This window comes from Oncorhynchus kisutch, linkage group LG13, assembly GCF_002021735.2.
Source record: "Oncorhynchus kisutch isolate 150728-3 linkage group LG13, Okis_V2, whole genome shotgun sequence".
NCBI lineage: Eukaryota > Metazoa > Chordata > Actinopteri > Salmoniformes > Salmonidae > Oncorhynchus > Oncorhynchus kisutch.
The window spans coordinates 27907663-27926711 of record NC_034186.2 but is presented as its reverse complement, the minus strand read 5'-3'; the positions used below and the strand labels follow the sequence as shown (position 1 = coordinate 27926711).

The 19049-nt window shown below is 43.4% G+C and overlaps 1 protein-coding gene across 2 annotated transcripts; it reads left to right on the top strand.

Moving 5' to 3' along the window:
• The first annotated feature begins 242 nt into the window (after nucleotides 1-242).
• fam20b (FAM20B glycosaminoglycan xylosylkinase) lies at nucleotides 243-12302 on the top strand. Of its 2 annotated transcripts, XM_020499241.2 has the most exons (10): nucleotides 243-374; nucleotides 2215-2547; nucleotides 2641-2888; nucleotides 3106-3192; nucleotides 3308-3417; nucleotides 3596-3767; nucleotides 3849-4040; nucleotides 4182-4212; nucleotides 10366-10425; nucleotides 10568-12302. In XM_020499241.2, exons 2-10 carry the CDS (start codon nucleotides 2419-2421, stop codon nucleotides 10589-10591), a joined length of 1053 nt encoding a protein of 350 aa, XP_020354830.1. In that variant the 5' UTR covers nucleotides 243-374; nucleotides 2215-2418; the 3' UTR covers nucleotides 10592-12302. The 2 variants fall into 2 exon arrangements, with proteins under 2 accessions (XP_020354830.1, XP_020354829.1); XM_020499240.2 differs by lacking the exon at nucleotides 4182-4212.
• Nucleotides 12303-19049: the final 6747 nt, after the last annotated feature.

Here is a 19049-nt window from a genome sequence, read left to right as displayed (position 1 = left end):
CAGACATTATTATGAGCGGTCTTCCCCTCGGCAGCCTCTACTGTATACAGTGATTCGCAATGAGGACATTTGTCTGACTTTGGGACATGTTTTAAAGCCCACATTTTAAGCAAATGTAACTTAAATATGAATCATTGGTTTATGTTTAGACAAATATGTGTCATATCATGAATAAATACAAGTTATTGACACTTTTCCACTATTAAGTGGGGGACTTTTATTTGGAAAAATTCCGTGACCCGGAACAACTGTTTAAGTGTTGCTGACGAAACGCGGATTTTTTTTGACAGCCTATCGATGAATAATACACAATTTCACACAAAACATCGAAACACATTGATCTCGTTTAACACCTAGTAGCCGTAATCGCAAAGGTAAGCCATTTGATCAGACTTGCTAATACGATGGCTGTTGTGAGGTAACGTTAGCTATTTCTTTGCAATCAACGGTGTTGGCAAGCTAACAGTAAAGTAATCAGTAGCCTTTTAATCACATTCATAGAATGTTTGATAATGTCTGTTAGCTTGCTCGCTAGTTAGCACACGCTTGTCAGCTTTCAACGCAAGTTTTGCTATGGAAAATATCGATGCAATTCGTCAGCTATCAATACGTTAGCTACTAACTAGACAGGTTGTACTTCTAAGTAGCAGAACTTCGATAGCTAACCGTTTCTTTGCTAGTTGGCTAGCTAATCACCCAGCTAATCGGCTAGCTAACCACCCAGCTAGGTAACCACCCGGCTAGCTAACCACCCGATTAGCCGGGTAGCTAACCAGCCGGCTAGCTAACCAGTACTGCATTGCTGGACGAAAGCAAAACGGACTATACGGTACCGTTAGCAGCTGTCGATGCAGATGTATTCTAAAATCAACAAAGCGTTTGCTAAATGCCAAACTAACCGTGTGGGCCTTTGCGATTTTCAAACAACTAGCTAGCCAACTACTGTTAGCGTAGAGTTTCCGCAGTAGTGGGAAGTGTATGTAGTTGGTCCCATGAATTACCGATTGTGTGGAATGCAACTCGAGTCATTCCTGCCTGTGGCCACCGGCACTGCTAGACATGGGTTGGTTATATGTTTAACTTAGCCGGCTAATTCACGGGTTGTACTCAGTTAACTACCTAGTACATACACTTTCTGGTATAGTGTGTATTTTTTCAAATATTAATTCTCCAGTCCGTTTCATGTCTATTTTGGGCTCCCTAAATAACCTTTCAAATGACAGCCCTTTAATTTGAGTGGAAACATAATTGCGGTTTTTGAGGGTGGCAATTGTATCCTCCAGCTGACTGGAAAGTTGTTGTTAGTTATGATGATTCTGTGACATTGACAGTGGCACTTTGACATACGGCAAGGACCAGAGCCATACATTTAGAATAAATACATAACTCTGGCAAGGACAAGTTGCTCACATTAGATAGGGCTATCTGTCGTTGTTGAGTTATGGAGAGCTTAGATAGTTGGATACAGTTACATCATCTTACTGAATATGGTATCTCCATTGTTATGCAGGCTCATTTTATATGTTGCAGGCAGTTTGCTTATCTGCCCCAAATAGCACAACAACCCCCATCTATGGACAATCTGATCAATATCTTTGTCCTGACCATTACCAACCGATCAATGCATCCATCTCAACTGACGTGGGTCTGTATGAGAGGAGCCCTGCTTTGGAGCCTTCATGTCCTGTCCTGATTCTTTTACCCCAACTCAACTCTCCTCTGTTGGGGGAGAGGACAGGCTAATATTCCAGTTTGCCTGGAGCTGTGGAGCCAGACAGACGAGGGTCACTGTCTGACAGCCCAAAGCAAGGTGTTATCCGATATCAAAACATAAAATGTTGTTTTGAAAGACAGGGAGTGATAGGCTAGATGGATCCTGTAACTGATCCTGTAACTAGTGGGAGAACAGCCAGTGGGTTAGGCAGGGTGTTATGTTGTCAGTAAAGTGATTGTTTAAAACCCCGGGTGTGGATCCAGGAATCAGTCAAGTTTGGCTCCTTATGGGTGTCTCTCTCAGCTCCGATGACACAGATTAGAGTTGTAATCTGTTACGAATTGAGCCCAGTAATTATACATTAGTTTTTCATCATGCGCCTGTCAATCATGTACCAGCCTGTCCAGCATCTTGGCTCCTGCTTTTTCTGTTTGTCAACAAGTTAAAGTTTTTATATCTAACTGTTTTTCATCACTAATGTCCTCTCTGACCTCCAACAGGCTGGTTGCTGGTACAGTAGGGGCCTGGTCTAGCTGTGGGTCTTGTGGTGAGACAGAGATCCACACCTCCTGCCCTTCAGAAGGGTGTTTGTTGGAGCTGGGAGGGGGAAGCGACTAGAGGGGGGGCAGGTGCCATGTTCTAGGGGTGAGGTGGGGAAGAGGGGGACTCACAGGTCAGGGGTGGTGTCTGAGGTTGCAGAGGAGATGAAGTTGAAGCAGCGTGTGGTTGTACTGGTTGCTGTGCTACTCCTGTTGGGGCTTGCCAAACTTTTTCTGCTGGACGGAGGAGAGGGGTCCGCAGCCAGCCGACGAGACCTCAGAGCCTTCCGCAAGGTAGGGTTGTGTTTTTGTGTCAGTGTGTATTTATTGTAGCTGGTGCCTGCGTGTAGGCTATGAATGAACGTTTCTATCCATGTGTGTTATCAGATGGAGGCAGGCCTATCTCTCTCCCGCGGTGCCCATTTAACACACACTCTCCAGTCTCCATGGGAGGTGGCAGGCCAGTGGGTGGGCCCAAGGGAGGTGTACCCTGAGGAGACCCCCGAGCTGGCAGCCGTCCTCACCGCGCTGGGCACTGCCAGGGTGGAGCGAGCAGACGTGGGCTACAAGGGCACCCAGCTCAAAGCTCTGCTAGTACTGGACGGGGGGCAGAAAGTGGTCTTTAAACCCAAGAGGTGAGAGCGAGGAAACACACATGCACTCTCCATTCTTTGGTTCTGTGCTGCTGAACAGTCCTCAGGAACTGAATGTCCTTGTTTCACTCAGACTTCTGTCTGTCTGTCTGTTGTCTGGTTTTATGTATGAATAGGCACTGTGCTTTTACTCTGGTTTATGTAAGAGGATAACTCTCTCCATCACTCCCTCCATCTCCCTTCCTCCCTCTTTTTCTAGGTATAGTAGAGACTATATGGTAGAAGGAGAGCCATATGCAGGTTATGACAGACACAATGCAGAGGTGGCAGCTTTTCACCTGGACAGGTACGTGCACACGCGTATCGGTCTTATGCATAAATATATACATTTTACATTCGGGATTGGGAATCTGATTACTGGTGTTAGTTGTATCTGAGTGTCTGTCCTGTGTCTGCTGTAGGATCCTGGGCTTCAGGAGAGCACCCCTAGTGGTAGGGAGGTTTGTCAACCTGAGGACTGAAATCAAACCTGTCGCCACGGACCAGCTACTCAGTACCTTTCTAATGCAGGGTGAGATGCTAGCACACACACACACACAACAGGGCTCTGTTCGGTCCCACCCATAATATGTTTGCGTCTAGGTATGCCACTCCTTAAACATTGATAAGATAATGTTTTGTGTCTGGGTTCAAGCAGCAGTGGGCTGGATCTCTCTAAATGGAAATGGTTAACCTCTCTCTCTCTCTAGGTAATAATAGTTGTTTCTATGGGAAGTGTTACTACTGTAGAGAGAGTGAGCCCGCATGTGCGGAGGGAGAGAACATGGAGGGATCGTTAACTCTCTGGCTGCCAGATGTCTGGCCGCTCCAGAAACATAGACACCCCTGGGGACGCACTTACAGGGAGGGCAAACTGGCCAGGTGTGTGTATTAACGATTTGTCTGTGTATATGTTAACTGTGTGTGCTTGAGTATTCATTTTGTGTGTGTGTGTGTGTGTAGGTGGGAGTATGATGAGAGCTACTGTGATGCGGTAAAGAAGATGCCTCCGTACGACGCTGGTCCGAGACTGCTGGACGTCATCGACACGGCCATCTTTGATTACCTCATCGGCAACGCAGACCGACATCATTATGAGAGTTTCCAAGACGATGGAGGAGCCAGCATGCTCATTCTGCTGGATAACGCAAAGAGGTGGAACACATACACACTCTACTTATTGTAGCTAATGTTAGCACATGAATGGTATAAACACATTTAGGTACTCTAGATGTGACTAAGAAGACCTCTCTCTGTCTCCATCTCTACATCCCACACATCACTCCTCTTTTCAAGCGATGTAACGGTTCACCAAACCCACGGTTTGGTACGTATTGTGGTTACAGTTCGGTACAGCGAAAATTAACAATGTTCAACATTCACAATGTTCCCTGCATTGTCTCTTGTGCCCGGATTGCTCTGATTGACCTCTCAAGTTTCCACTCTGATGCTGCATGTTGGTGGTGGGAATTAACCAGTTGTGAAGTCGTAATACCAGCTGTATGCATTCATGTGATTTGAACTCGTTGAGAACTGTTGATTGGCTAATGTTCAACAAGCTGTGTCAACCATAAACTAAAAGTGCAGCGATTATGCTTGGAAACAGAGTTCAAAAAACACATTTAATAGGCTGCTTTTTATAAATAATGTTTTGTTAAATTTAACTGCTGAAAATGCTGTTATAGAGATCATTTCCTAAGTAGGTGACAGAGTTAACCATATGGGAGAAGTTGGTAATGGACAAGTTTGCCACAAGTAATTACCAGTTTGAGAGCTGTTCAAGTGGATTTTTCCCAGTCATGGTAAATTCTCACTTGGTTACGAACGAACCATGACACAGCCTCCTTCAGTGTCAGATGCACATTTTTGACTCTCATAAAGGGGGCATGTCTTTAGCATGGTACATCTCCCACTGTGGGGTAATGTGATGGGCTGTCACTGTTAAGTGAAACAGAGGATGCATTGGTTGAAAACCTCCTGCTTTGGTTCGCTTATAAAGAGCGTAGGGCTGACCCCTTTGTTGACTGGTCGATTGTTTTTTTTATGGTTCCCAAGACACCTGTCGGATTCATGCCTGTCACAGTGGACTAATCCATTGTGGAGGCTACAGGGACATCTGATACTGACATTTTATATGGTTATATTATGTATAAAAAATAATAATGGTGCAACACTAATAAATCTAGTATTATTTTATAACAAATGCACTTTCTCCCGCTTTGGGTATGGTCGCTGTCTGCGGTTAAAAAAAACTATATTTAGTGAGCTGTAGAATTTGTGCCTTTCCTTATGTTGCTATCTGCATAATAGCTAAATGAAGCAACATATTGGGTTTGAGAACAACGCGGCGGAGGCAGCAGCAGCAGAGACGAGGAAACAGCCCTTGCTTTAAGCCCTATTCAGACGGGGTTAGTTTTACTGGGGGAGATCGGGTAATGTAATTATGTGCACAAAACACCACATCTGTAATTTTAGTCCTGTCCGCATCTGTCAGTTGTTTGTACATGGCTGGAGAGTAACAATTCCAGTCAGTATAACCTACTGTTTTTTGGCGAACGCCAAGGTCCTCTGATAATACTAGTCCCGTGCAAATCGACATCACTGTGTTTTGAGAGAAATGTCAGTTTGACAGGTGTTGCTTACGGTTTGAGCAAGAAAACAACTGATTTGATAAATTGAACGAAGTGCTGCGTATAGAATATATATGAAGGGCTTGTGTCAACTTTCAAAGTGAAAGCTTTTGTTCATTTGTTTTGTGCGTATGATTAGAATATTGCCATATGCACCTGTAAATAATATTGAGCTTATTTAATGTAACCCTTGCTGTTAATAGATCGCAAAGCAGCATACAACTGACCTAAATGTTTGGAAATGATAAGTTAACTTTCACATCCATAGCCTTCAAAAACGCATCAAGTGCAAGGGCACTGTTTAGCTCACCTCTGAAGACTGGGGGGTATTTAGGACGTCTTACTGCGGATCACTAAAATATACGAATGATTCTCATAACACTCCATTCAAATATTATGGCGACACTATACCAAAGAGGTTTGGTTTTAGGGAACCAAGCTCGAGTTATCAGTGTCGCCCTGTTATCGCCTGTACTTGAAATATCTTCACGCCAAGAAAATAACCACCAAACTTCTGTCAATTTAAAGGGAAAAAACAAAGAATTACAGGGGGGGGGGGGGGTTGGAAAATTGAATCCCATCCAAATCATCCTCTAGAATAAGACATTCTGGGGTAATAATTACTTAACCCATGTTCTCTAGTCCCGTGTGAATTGGGCTTAGCCTAATTGGATAGAGCAAACAAACTTAAGTCTATAATGGATAGCCTAACTTTTAAATGTGCCTGGCTTATAAATCATTGTATAATAATATGGAAGCCATCAAAACTATGTAATAACACATATGGAATCATGTAGTAAGGAAAAAAGTGTTAAACAAATCTAAATATATTTTGAGATTCTTCAAAGTAGCCACCCTTTGCCTTGACAGCATTGCACACTTGTGGCGTGGTGACATACTGTTAACGTTTTATTTGTAACTGTCCATCGCCATTGTAATCGTCTGGGAAGCCAAACATGTTCCTATACTTGAGATTTAAATGATGGAGGATCCTCTAATTCTGGTTTATCGACTCCACCACTCGCCATCGTACAGAACTACTTCCCGGCTGCGCCTCACGAAAGTTTAAAACAGTTTGAAGTTCGGCAATTAAGACTTACATTTTGATAACAATGTGCGAATGGGCTCAAGTTGTTTTAACAGAATAGTCAGATTTACTTGAGGCATAGGCCTGCAACGCAGCGTTCACATGGCCTACAACGCAGCGTTCACATGGCCTACAACGCAGCGTTCACATGGCCTACAACGCAGCGTTCACATGGCCTACAACGCAGCGTTCACATGGCCTACAACGCAGCGTTCACATGGCCTACAAGGGCAGCGTTCACATGGCCTACAAGGCAGCGTTCACATGGCCTACAAGGCAGCGTTCACATGGCCTACAAGGCAGCGTTCACATGGCCTACAAGGCAGCGTTCACATGGCCTACAAGGCAGCGTTCACATGGCCTACAAGGCAGCGTTCACATGGCCTACAAGGCAGCGTTCACATGGCCTACAAGGCAGCGTTCACATGGCCTACAAGGCAGCGTTCACATGGCCTACAACGCACGCTCATCTGCGTGAATGTGTCTTAGACATGCTGCAAGGAGGCATGAGGACTGCAGATGTGGCCAGGGCAATAAATGGCCATGTCCGTACTGTGAGACAGCGCTACAGGGAGACAGGACGGACAGCTGATCGTCCTCGCAGTGACAGACCACGTGTAACAACACCTGCACAGGCTCAGTACATCCCAACATAACACCTGCGGGACAGGTACAGGATGGCAACAACTGCCCGAGTTACACCTGGAACGCACAATCCCTCCATCAGTGCCCAGACTGTCTGCAGTAGGCTGAGAGAGGCTGGACTGAGGGCTTGTTGGCCTGTTGTAAGGCAGGTCCTCACAAGACATCACCAGCAACAACGTCACCTATGGGCACACATCCACCGTCGCTGGACCAGACAGGACTGGCAAATAGTGCTCTTCACTGCCGAGTTGCGGTTTTGTCTCACCAGGTGTGATGGTCGGACTTGCGTTTATCGTCGATGGAATGAGCGTTACACCGAGGCCTGTACTCTGGAGCGGGATCGATTTGGAGGTGGAGGGTCCGTCATGGTCTGGGGTGGTGTGTCAGCATCTTCGGACTGAGCTTGTTGTCATTGCAGGCAATCTCAACGCTGTGCGTTACAGGGAAGACGTCCTCCTCCCTCATGTGGTTCCCTTCCCGCAGGCTCATCCTGACACGACCCTCCAGCATGACAATGCCACCAACCATACTGCTCGTTCTGTGCGTGAGTTCCTGCAAGACAGGAATGTCAGTGTTCTGCCATGGCCAGCGAAGATCCCGGATCTCAATCCCATTGAGCACGTCTGGGACCTGTTGGATTGGAGGATGAGGGCCATTCCCCCCAGAAATGTCCGGGAACTTGCAGGTGCCTTGGTGGAAGAGTGGGGTAACATCTCACAGCAAGAACTGGCAAATCTGGTGCAGTCCATGAGGAGGAGATGCACTGCGGTACTTAATGCAGCTGGTGGCCACACCAGATACTGACGGTTACTTATGATTTTGCCCCCCCCCCTTTTCTGGGACACATTCCATTTATGTTAGTCACATATCTGTGGAACTTGTTCAGTTTGTCTGCAGTTGAATCTTATGTTCAAATATTTACACATGTTAAGTTTGCTGAAAATAAACGCAATTGACAGTGAGAGGACTAAACGGTTCAGTATGAATGTGTACCATTACACCCCTACTCTTTTCTCTCTGATCCTGTTGATTAAACTGCTGAGCTGTGTGTGTTATGACATTGTGTATGCAGGTGTTTAATAGGGATGTAACGATTAACCGATAAGGTGGGTTGGCATATAACGCGAACATCTATTAACCCAAAGGTTGTGTGTTTGCATCTCATCAGAAAACTTTAGCATTTTAACTAATTAGCAACTTTTCAACTAGCAAAAGGGGATACCTAGTCAGTTGTCCAACTGAAATGTGTCTTCAACATTTAACCCAACCCAACATTTCTCCTTTGCTAAGACAATCCATCCACCTGACAGGTATGGCATATAAAGAAGCTGATTAAACAGCATGATCATTACGCAGGGGCAACTTGTGCTGGGGGACAATAAAAGGCTACTCTAAAATGTGAAGTTTAGAGTGATCCGGGTCAACAGCATCAATGTAACAGTATAGCATATTTCCCTCTCCTCGCCCCTACCTGGGCTCGAACCAGGGACCCTCTGCACACATCGACAACAGCCACCCTCGAAGCATCGTTACCCATCGCACCACAAAAGCCGCAGCCCTTGCAGAGCAAGGGGTACAACTACTCCAAGGTCTCAGAGCGAGTGACGTCACCGATTTGAAACACTATTAGCGCGCACCCCGCTAACTAGCTAGCCATTTCACATTGGTTACATCTGTTCATAAAGACATTTAATTATTCAGAATAGCCTACTACACCATGAAAATGCCCAATAACAAGGCATAGCCTACAGTTGGGAACGTGCTGAAAATCTGTCAGTGAACAGCATGCAGACAACAAACCTTTCCCAATATTTCAAATACTATCATGGAAATCACAGGTTGGAAAGCAAATGGCTCCTGCTGAAAAGAGAAGACTATAATTTATCTGTTGTAGGCTACCATAATATCTCATCAACTTCCAAATATTGTTTTACAAAGTAAAACAGATAGGCTTTTGGCATCACCGGCGAGTGAGCTGCGCATCATTTGGGGAATCGGTGAAACTGGAAGGCATTTTTAGGACAATAATTTCCTCCTCATATTGTAGCTTCCTATATGTCTCCACACACCTAGGCCAAGGATATTGATGGATTCAAGACTAGGTCGTTTTTATCGATCTCAGTTTGTCAGTGTCATTTCGATCATTTGTGTGGTATTAAAGATTCTAGTAACGTCTCCAGTCATGTAAAATTACAGAGAATTGCATGAAATAGGTTTGTATAAGGCCACATTTTTCATGGTCTGTAGGCTACTAACATTTTCCCTTGTGTGCAACTTCTGTAAGCGCTTCTACTCTACTACTCTGCCACTACGTAAATGTGATGATATGCATGCAATGCTTCTTTTAATGGGTTCCGGTACCTCAGAGCTCCCCAGGTCACCCCCCCCCCCTCTCGCGCCCAGTTTTTGTTCCTGCACCTCCCGATGTCCTAATTATGCACTGGTTAAGTTGATAATTTAATAACGAATACAGCAATCACTTTTGAAGAAGAGAAGCTCACTGTGTCAATTTCCAAACAGGCTGCCATTAGATTTGAGACTGGGATGAAATCCAAAGTTGCGCTATATATTCATTGGCTATGTCATAGCTAATTGTTAAAGATAAGTATTTATACATTACTAGCTCTAACACATTTCATCTGCAAAAATGACAAATGAATTAGTGGTTGATGGGGATTTCAGATGATTTATTTATTTAAATGGGTGGGTGGATAAAAAGCTAACTTTGTCCTCCCCTAACTGAAAGTGGGGTGGTGTAGACGCCCAGTTTCCCTTATGGCTCAACTCAGGTGTCTATATATAAATAGACATATAATTTACACACACACAGAAGTCCAGCTCAGAGGGGCCCAGCTCATAAGGTTAATCAGCAACCGATTTTAATTTAGAATGGGAAATTAATGTTTTTATGCAACAAATGCATTGAATCGCATTGAACTGAATCGCATTGATTCGTTCCTCTAATCAAACCAAATCTTACCGAATCATTTCAAACCAAAATGTATCGTTCCTGTACCGGAGCCCATGTATCTAGTTACTTATCGAATCGTCTTGAACGGTAGAGATGCACATCTGTAGTGTCTAACCAATCTTACTGTGTTTTTTTCTTGTTTTGTAGTTTTGGGAATGCAGCTCTGGACGAAAGAAGCATTTTGGCCTCTCTGTATCAATGTTGCATGTGAGTTTACACACACACACACACACACACACAGAGAAAATACCAACATTTGTCAGTAATCATGAACCATTTCTCCTTTCTGCAGTGTGTTTATGAGCTGTTTTTTTCTCTACATTCTTGCACCTCTCCCTCCATCTGTCAGGGTGCGTATGTCTACGTGGAATAGGTTGAACCTACTGAGGGCAGGGGCTCTGAGTTCAGCCATGAGGCAGGCCCTGAACTTTGACCCCATCAACCCCGTCCTGGCCGAGCCTCACCTGGCCGCCCTGGACAGACGTCTGTCTGGTGTCATAGCAACCATCCGGCAGTGTGTGGAGTCACAGGGCCCTGACAACACACTGATAGAGGACCGCTTGAACCTGCCACACTCCTAAAGGAGGACAGGAGAGAGGGATGGAAAAGAGGAGAGACCTGTCCCATCCCCTGTGGAGGACAAGAGAGAGGGATAGATGAGAGACGAGGGAAAGGAGAAGCTCTCACCCAGGGATCGAGAGAGAGAGGGTTGAGCCATGGTAGGAGGAGCTGGAGGATAAACCCCCTCCCACACTCCCGCTCCAAGTCTCATGACCTCCCAGAATGGGACAGGAAATGACTCCAGCAGCAGGAAGTGGTTTCCTCTACAAACTTTCCCTCCACACTAGAACACTTGAACCTAATGGCATCTGAGGAACTGTATCCCCAATGTCTCTCCTCTGCCTTCTGCACACACACACACCTCGTGCCAAACCCTCCCTCTCTCGTCCAGTAATAACGAGGGAACCAAAGCCATAGGACTCAACCCAGCGGCACTCAGGATAGCAGGGGTCGCTCACACAGCCATAAAACCCACTCCATGTGGACACAACACTCCCAGCAAAATCCACTGGACTGACAGTGTAGAGGGAGACTGGTTAAATGACCAAGGGGAATTTTGTGGTCAGTCTGATTGTGACTAACAAACAGACGTGTCTGTGTCCGAAATGACATCATATTTCCTATATAGTGCATAAGGCTCTAGCCAAAAGTAGTGCGCTGTATAGGGAGGGAATTGTGTTTAATTTCAGAATCTGCCAACTGACTATGGATGTCTCATGCTGCTCTATTTCAATATATATTGTACTAGTTTTGGTCCTAGTTTCTCAGACCTTATTCCTATTTCTGAATTAAAAGCACTTTCAAAAGAGATTGTTCATTAAGCATGCTTTTTTTACTCCAGGATTCGACTTGATCTGGGTCTAAGAAACTGGCCAATGAGGTGTTAAAGGTTGGCTACATACTCTAGGGCTTTGGTCAAGACTAGTGCACTATTTTGGGAATAGGGTAGCCTTTGAGATATTACCAGTGTGTACATAACGAACTGTTGAATAGCATTACTGAGAGAGTATAATTATGAGAATTGTAATGTTAAATTAACTGAATTTAGTGTTGTGTCTGAATGTGTGTGCCTGAATGTGTGAGCATGAGTGTAGGGCAGGAGTCGGTCACCCAAAAAACGTCCCGCAATCAGTTTTTGGTCAAAAAATACTAAAATCACAATCCTGCAAAAAAAAAATTGTAATTTAGGAGATCTGTTCCCAAATATTCTGACAAATCATAAGAGATGTTGTCGTGTCAATCTAATCAAGGTATGAAATTATTTTCAAATACAATCTCTTTGAGCTTAGTTGTGGTCAATTTGCAGTGTTCATTATTATGTTCAGCCCCCCCGACCATCTGCTCCAACAAAAATCATCCGGCAGCTGTATCTAGTTGTCTATACCTGGGGTAGGGGGTGCCATACTCTAGTTGAGTATGCTACTGACGTTTTAGAGAGAATCTGGGACAGGGAGGGGGAAGATGGGAAGTTTGGGGCTTTATAGGAATGTAATGTTTTCAACATTAAAAAGTAATTTTTTTAATATTCGGTATTTCAGTGTTTTGTATAAAAACAGGTGGTTTATACAGATGTAGGATATTCAATGTATCGCACTTGTTCCTGAGAATCTTCCTACATTGCAGGAAATGCAGATTAGATTCATGATTTACTGAAAACCTGCACTTTTCATGCAACTCAATTTTACTGGTCAAATGAATAGCTTCCATCTATCTGTACAGGCTTTGTATAGATGCTCCTATATAGAGGGTCTAAAGATGCTCAAACTATCAACTGTTACTCTTTCTATTTGCAACAACTTATAGTTTTACTGTTCCTCCCTTTAGAGGGAGCCAGATCACTACAGTAGAAACCTCTAGATACAGACATACCAGACAGGACAACCGATGCCACCACTTTTCCTCTCTTTACTATCTTGCACAAACAGTCTTGAGGTCATCTGTGGCATAGCCTGGTGGTAACAGATTAAAAGCGAGAGATGCATTTACAATCACAGATGTATGGCTAGAGGATAGAAAACAGTATGAACGGCTGTGTGGGATGACTGGTGGGTGGTAGCCTCATGACCTATAGTTTCTAATCAGACTGATCTCTGGAAGTTCCTCCTGTGACTGGCTGGCCTGAATATTGTTTGTGTCTGAGGTGTTATTAACCCTTTAATTATGGCAACCAGTCCATGTTCTGGTTATTAATGTCACAAAGAGGGTCTTTTACCAGTAAGTCTTTCCTTGTTGAGCTAACTGTAAAAACCTCACTTTATGTGTTAGAGCTGAAATGCAGCTGTCAGATACAGACATTCATACAGAGGGGAGTCCCCTGGACAACACTACTGGAGAATGGGCCTTCTCTCCATTTCTGGGGGGAAGATGGCAAACACACACCATTGATGTGTGATAACAGTCCACTCATACCCAGAGTCAGGCCTGGTCTCCCAGTATCAGAGTGGGAGGAACATGCACATACAGTCCTCGGGTGTCTCCCCATGTGTGATTGTATGTGAATCGGCTCCAGCACAGACCTGCATCCACCCATCATTTCCACTTATACCAGTTCTCAGCTGTTTGCGTGCCAAAATAACACCCGCATGCGCAGACACACACTTTATTTTCCATGGAATGGTGTTTTACAGAGATGCTTGGTTTCATGTTCTTTCTCTCCCTCCGCATCTCGCTCTTTTGTTTAATGCACTTTCTCAGGTTCATTATGAGTCAGCGACAGCAAAAACATGTCACACACCGATATCAGAAGGGGGGATGTATGGGGTTACAGTAGGTGGGCTCTTCCAGATAAGTTTATCCCTGTGACAAAGTCTATCTCAAATGTCTCCATGTCTGTTTTATTACTGTGGGGGTGGGGGTTTTCTCTGTGATCTCCTCCCGCACTAACACTCAACTCTACCCTACATCCCAAAGTTCACTCCACTCTATACTTTTATGCTCAAGGTGGTTGTTACACTTGGTGGTTCAGTGAACTACTGGATGCTAGTGGGATGATGAGTAACCTTGCCTGAGACCTGAAGATTTGTTGTGTCCAACTGTTCTGAATGTGTTGTACCTTGAATGTGGACAGTCGATGCATTTTGTTCTACCCTGCATATCAGACCTCAGAAGTAAACGGTCATCTGGAAAAATGTGCAATATTTTTACCACCTGGGGGATTTCAGTAGAATAGTTGTTTGATAGAGCATGTCCAGACATGCAGTACCAACCTCTGTCTCTCTGACCTATATCAACCCGCTAACTGGAAGCAGATCTCTCAAGCTGTTTGGTGCTTAAATCACTGACTGTTAATCAGCATCACTGATTGGGAAACATTTTTAAAAGAGATGGGAGAAGAGAGAGAAAGCATCATGGTACCGGATTGTGTGAGAGTGATTCATCTGTCACCACATCCCATCCTGGTTAAACATATCACAACTACGACTGCTGTACAGCCCCTAATGGGAGCTACTGCTTTGTGGTTTGGAGGGGTATTTACCAGAGACCATATATATAAAGGTTTTTACTGACCTTCACACGCATGCATTCATGCACACACCACCACCACACACGTATGCATGCGCACACACAAGTCAGTGGGTGGTTGCCCATGTGTGATTGCTGGGAACAGTAGATGAGGGCCAAAACCATGTAACTGACCAGCTTAGCTCTTGCTGTGTCGGCACACTATTATCAGAGGTCTTGGAAAACATGCTCAGACACACCTTAGACCGGCTCTTCTCAGAGGTCCTTTGTTTAATGATCAACCTGGTTGGAGTCCAGGCATTCATTATTTGGAGTGTTTGCCATCATGAGAACACTGAAATGCAATCATGATGATTAAACTCTAACACAGTAAATGCATACTGTACCTCTGAAAGACTGGTTAGATCAGGGGGAAACAGTGGCTTAGTCTGGACTGAGGGTAAGATAGAAGCCCGGCTTTCTACTGACGTTAAGCTAAGCAGGTGCAGGCTTGGTTAGTGCCTGGTATGGGAGCAGGACTGGCCCAAGCCTTTTGGGGGACGTAAGCGAGATTTGGTTGCCCTGAAATTCTACCCATTTTGCCATTGAGGGTAGAGAAATCTTTGCAGTTTAATTCTAATTTCCTGCAATTCTACACATTTTGCCATGACTTGTGCCATGTTAATATATCTGAGTGATAATGACTAACAAAATCAGGGCCCCTGGGCATGCGGTTGGTATTCTCCCATGATTTTCTACAAGTTTAGATTGGTTAGTCTAGCCAGCAATCTAAAATTTGTTAGCTCACATTGCTCATTGAGTGACCATCAGGGACTGACATAACAACCGAAAAATTGCTGATGAAGAACCAGATTTCAAACTTCACCTTGCGTATCCTTCTATTCTAACTCTCAACAGTAAATTGGGACCCTGACTGAGTTGCAATTGTATTAACTACTGCTTATGCCTGGAGCCGGCCCTGGATGGGAGGCAGGTTTTTATTTAAGGTTAAGGCCTTACAACACACACATAAACAGGTAGTGTAGTATGTCAGGATGTCAGCTGACCCGTGTGGTGAAGATGGGTCTGCTGCCTCTGACAAGGTGATGTTACTGTCACAACGGAAAGAGAGAGACAGAGAGAGAGAGAGACAGCGAGAGCAACAAAAAAAAGGACATTGAAATGCTGCAAATGGACCCTTACAAAAACACATCCCTGGGCAACCGTGTAAGAGGAGGAAGATAGACAAGATGTTCGGTGGATTACATGGAAACACACACACACAATAAGAGATGCTGTGTGGACTGGGTGGAAAAGAGGCCGCATCGTGACGCACGGCCCACCGCAGAGTTTCCCAGATTCATCAGAAAGGAAAAATCTACGGCTGATCTAAAAAAATAAGTGTGTGTGTGTTAGTGTATGATATTTAGAACACAATGACACTACTGTGACCTTATCTGTCTGTCACCTTACACCTTAAAAAATGTTTTTATATATTTGTGTGTCAAATCTCAATCAATTATCTCTGAAACTGATATAACTTATGTAAACATTAACAGAATATGATGCAGTGTTCACTCTTCCAGGAAATGCTGTAAAGGTCTATGTTTACTGTGGTACTGCACTGTTATTTCCTGGAGTAGCTATAAAAAGAACAGCAAGTAGCCATGCTGCAGTTTATGCTTAAAATCAATGAAACTGACAGTCTGTTGATAGTTATCTGGTAGTACCTATAGATTCAAGTAAAATGTTGCTTTTTACTGAAAAAGGCCTCCGTTCTCCTAAATTGTCAGCCAGTCTAACTATGAATAACCAGTGGATTATTTCACATAGTCTTTTCTACATGTGGATCAAATTGTTTTCACACTTGCAGTTCTGGTTGGTTCCTTAAAAAACCTGTGTCCAACGTAGAGAGAAATGGAGAGTCTGAATAATCTGAATCAGTTGTGTTAGTGCTGGGATGGAACAAAAGCCTTCTCCCATGCAGCTCTCCAGGACCCTGGTATGAATGTAAACTGGCCAGTAGTCACTTTTTCGCAACCTTTAACCATTAAAGGGGAAATCTGCAGTTGCTACATAGAATTTTGGTTTCATGGTATGTACCCATTGATTCTTGAAGAAAATAACTTATTAATACCTCATGAGCTTAGCTCAACTGTCGTAACCCATCAGAACTCAAATGTTCATAAACAAGTAAATGTAAACAAACACTATATAGCCTCAAAACATGGTTAAAACTATAATTTGCATCCATAGCTCTGTCTATGAATTTGAGAGTGGTTACATTTCTCCAGCCCCATCCCTCAGCTTTTTACTGAAACAGGGGCGGGGAAACGCTTTGTTATTGTTTCAACTGCTGGATGCACCTTTAAAGAAGAAATCCAGGAGGTTGTGGGTGACCCAATGCCGCCCCACTTCTTGCTTAGTATTTTTACTTTGAACGGAAACAAGATGGTTGAGCCTTGAGCCGCTTGGTCTTCTGGGCAAGGTGTGTCTTTGCGCTAATCTCATCTACTCAAATGACCCTGGTGCCCCGGAGCTGGAGGGAAAGTGAAATCACTTGCAACCTAACGTTACAGCCACCAGAAACAAACAAAGCCGAAGAAGCCAACAAGCATCATTCTCGGTTCTGAATCAACTCGACCCCAAAACAGAAAAAGGGAGCAATAAAAAGATTGCTCACGACCAATCCAGAAACCGGATAAACATTGGAATTAATTTTGAAAGGTGGAAGAGCGATGCCAAAATGGCCACCATTCTAATGGACTGGTAACATTAGGTAATTGTTGTGATGCGTTTTTAGCCTGCTAGCTACGTTAGCTGCTAACGTTAGTGTGTTTAATGTAAGGAATCTAATGATAGCATCATGTAGTTACACTGCATAAACCCCACAAGATGCCTAATGCCTTTATTTCAACTAGCTAACGTTAGCTAGCTAAAGCTAGCTATTCAAATTGTTGATGTGATCAAATCAAATTTTATTTGTCACATACGTGTTTAGCAGATGTTATTGCGGGTGTAGCGAAATGCTTGTGTTTCTAGCTCCAACAGTGTAGTAATATCTAAACAAGTAATATCTAACAATAAACACAAAAGTAAAGGAATGGAATTAAGAATATATAAATATTCAGATGAGCAATGTTAGAGCGGCATAGACTAAGATACAGTAGAATAGGACACAATACAGTATATACATATGATTAATGCAAAATATGTCAACATTATTAAATTGACTAGTGTTCCAATTATTCAAGTGGCCAGTGATTTCAAGTCGATGTATACAGTGGTTCCTCCTTTAAAAGCGGTGTCATATTGCGGCACACCTTGCGGACTGCCGCAGCATTCTGTGGCACATCATTTAATTGTCAGCCATTTTTTCTGTTAATGCAAGTTAGTGCTAGTTTGACCACCAGAGGGCATCTTTGAGAAGCATTCCATAGTCTTCCATGTTGGCAAACCGGGGTTCTATACCCTGAAGGGGAGGAAGCAGTAGGCTGTCCTTGTAAATAAGAATGTGTTCTTAACTGATTCCATATGTGTTATTTCATAGTTGTGACCTATTCACTATTATTTTACAATGTAGAAAATAGTCTAAATAAATAAAATCCTGGAATGAGTATGTGTCCAAACTTTTGACTAGTACTTGCACTATTTTTATGTTTGGAAAAATAACATTCCCAAAGTAAACAGCCTATTTCTCAGGGCCAGATGCTAGAATATGCATATAATTGACAGATTAGGATAGAAAACACTCTAAAGTTTCCAAAACTGTCAAAATATTGTCTGTGAGTATAACAGAACTGATATTGCAGGCGAAAACCTGAGGAAAATCAAACCAGGAAGTGGCTTCTATATTGAAAGCTCCATGTTCCATAGCCTGCCTTCGCTCCATTTAAAGGGATATCAACCAGATCCTTTTCCTATCACTTCCTCAAGGTGTCAACAGTCTTTAGACATAGTTTCAGGCTTTTATTTTGAAAAATGAGCGAGAAAGATAACATCGCGTCAGTGGATAGCTGGGTGTTCGCATGAGTTTTGCTTGCGCAACAGAGTGGGGCAGCCATTGCCTCTCCCTCTCCTATTGAAAAAGTGACAGTGGCGGTTGATATATTATCTATTATATATTTTAAAAACAACCTGAGGATTGATTATAAAAAAACATTTGACATGTTTCTGTGGACATTACGGATACTATTTGGAATTTTCGTCTGCAGTGTCGTGACCGCTCGAGCCTGTGGATTTCTGAACATAACGTGCCAAACAAATGGAGGTATTTTGGATATAAAAATCATCTTTATGGAACAAAAGGAACATTTATTGTGTAACTGGGAGTCTCGTGAGTGAAAACATCCGAAGATCATCAAAGGTAATCGATTCATTTTATTTCTTTTCTGATTTTCGTGACCAAGATACTTTGATGCTAGGTGTTCATAATGTTTTGTCTAGTGATCGATAAACTCACACAAACTAAGCTGTGTTTTGCTATATTGCACTTGTGATTTCATGAATATAAAAATTTTTAGTAATTTTTGGGGAATATGGCACAATTCAGCGGTTGTTGATGGAAATTATCCCGCTAAAGAGATCCGTGTGCCAAGAAGTTAATTAATTTGATTAATATTATGGCGTTCTATTCCAAGAAAAATGAAAACCTCTCTGGGTTTCCGTTAGAATGGAACAGAAAATATGGCGCTGTACAACGTGATGGTCGGCAGTACAGTACTGGGCTATTTAGCTAAAGACTCCCTGTGTCGTGGGGGCAGGGCACATGGGAAACCGGGGTTCAATTCCCCAACGGGTATGAAGGAGTAGGCTTTCCTTGTAAATAA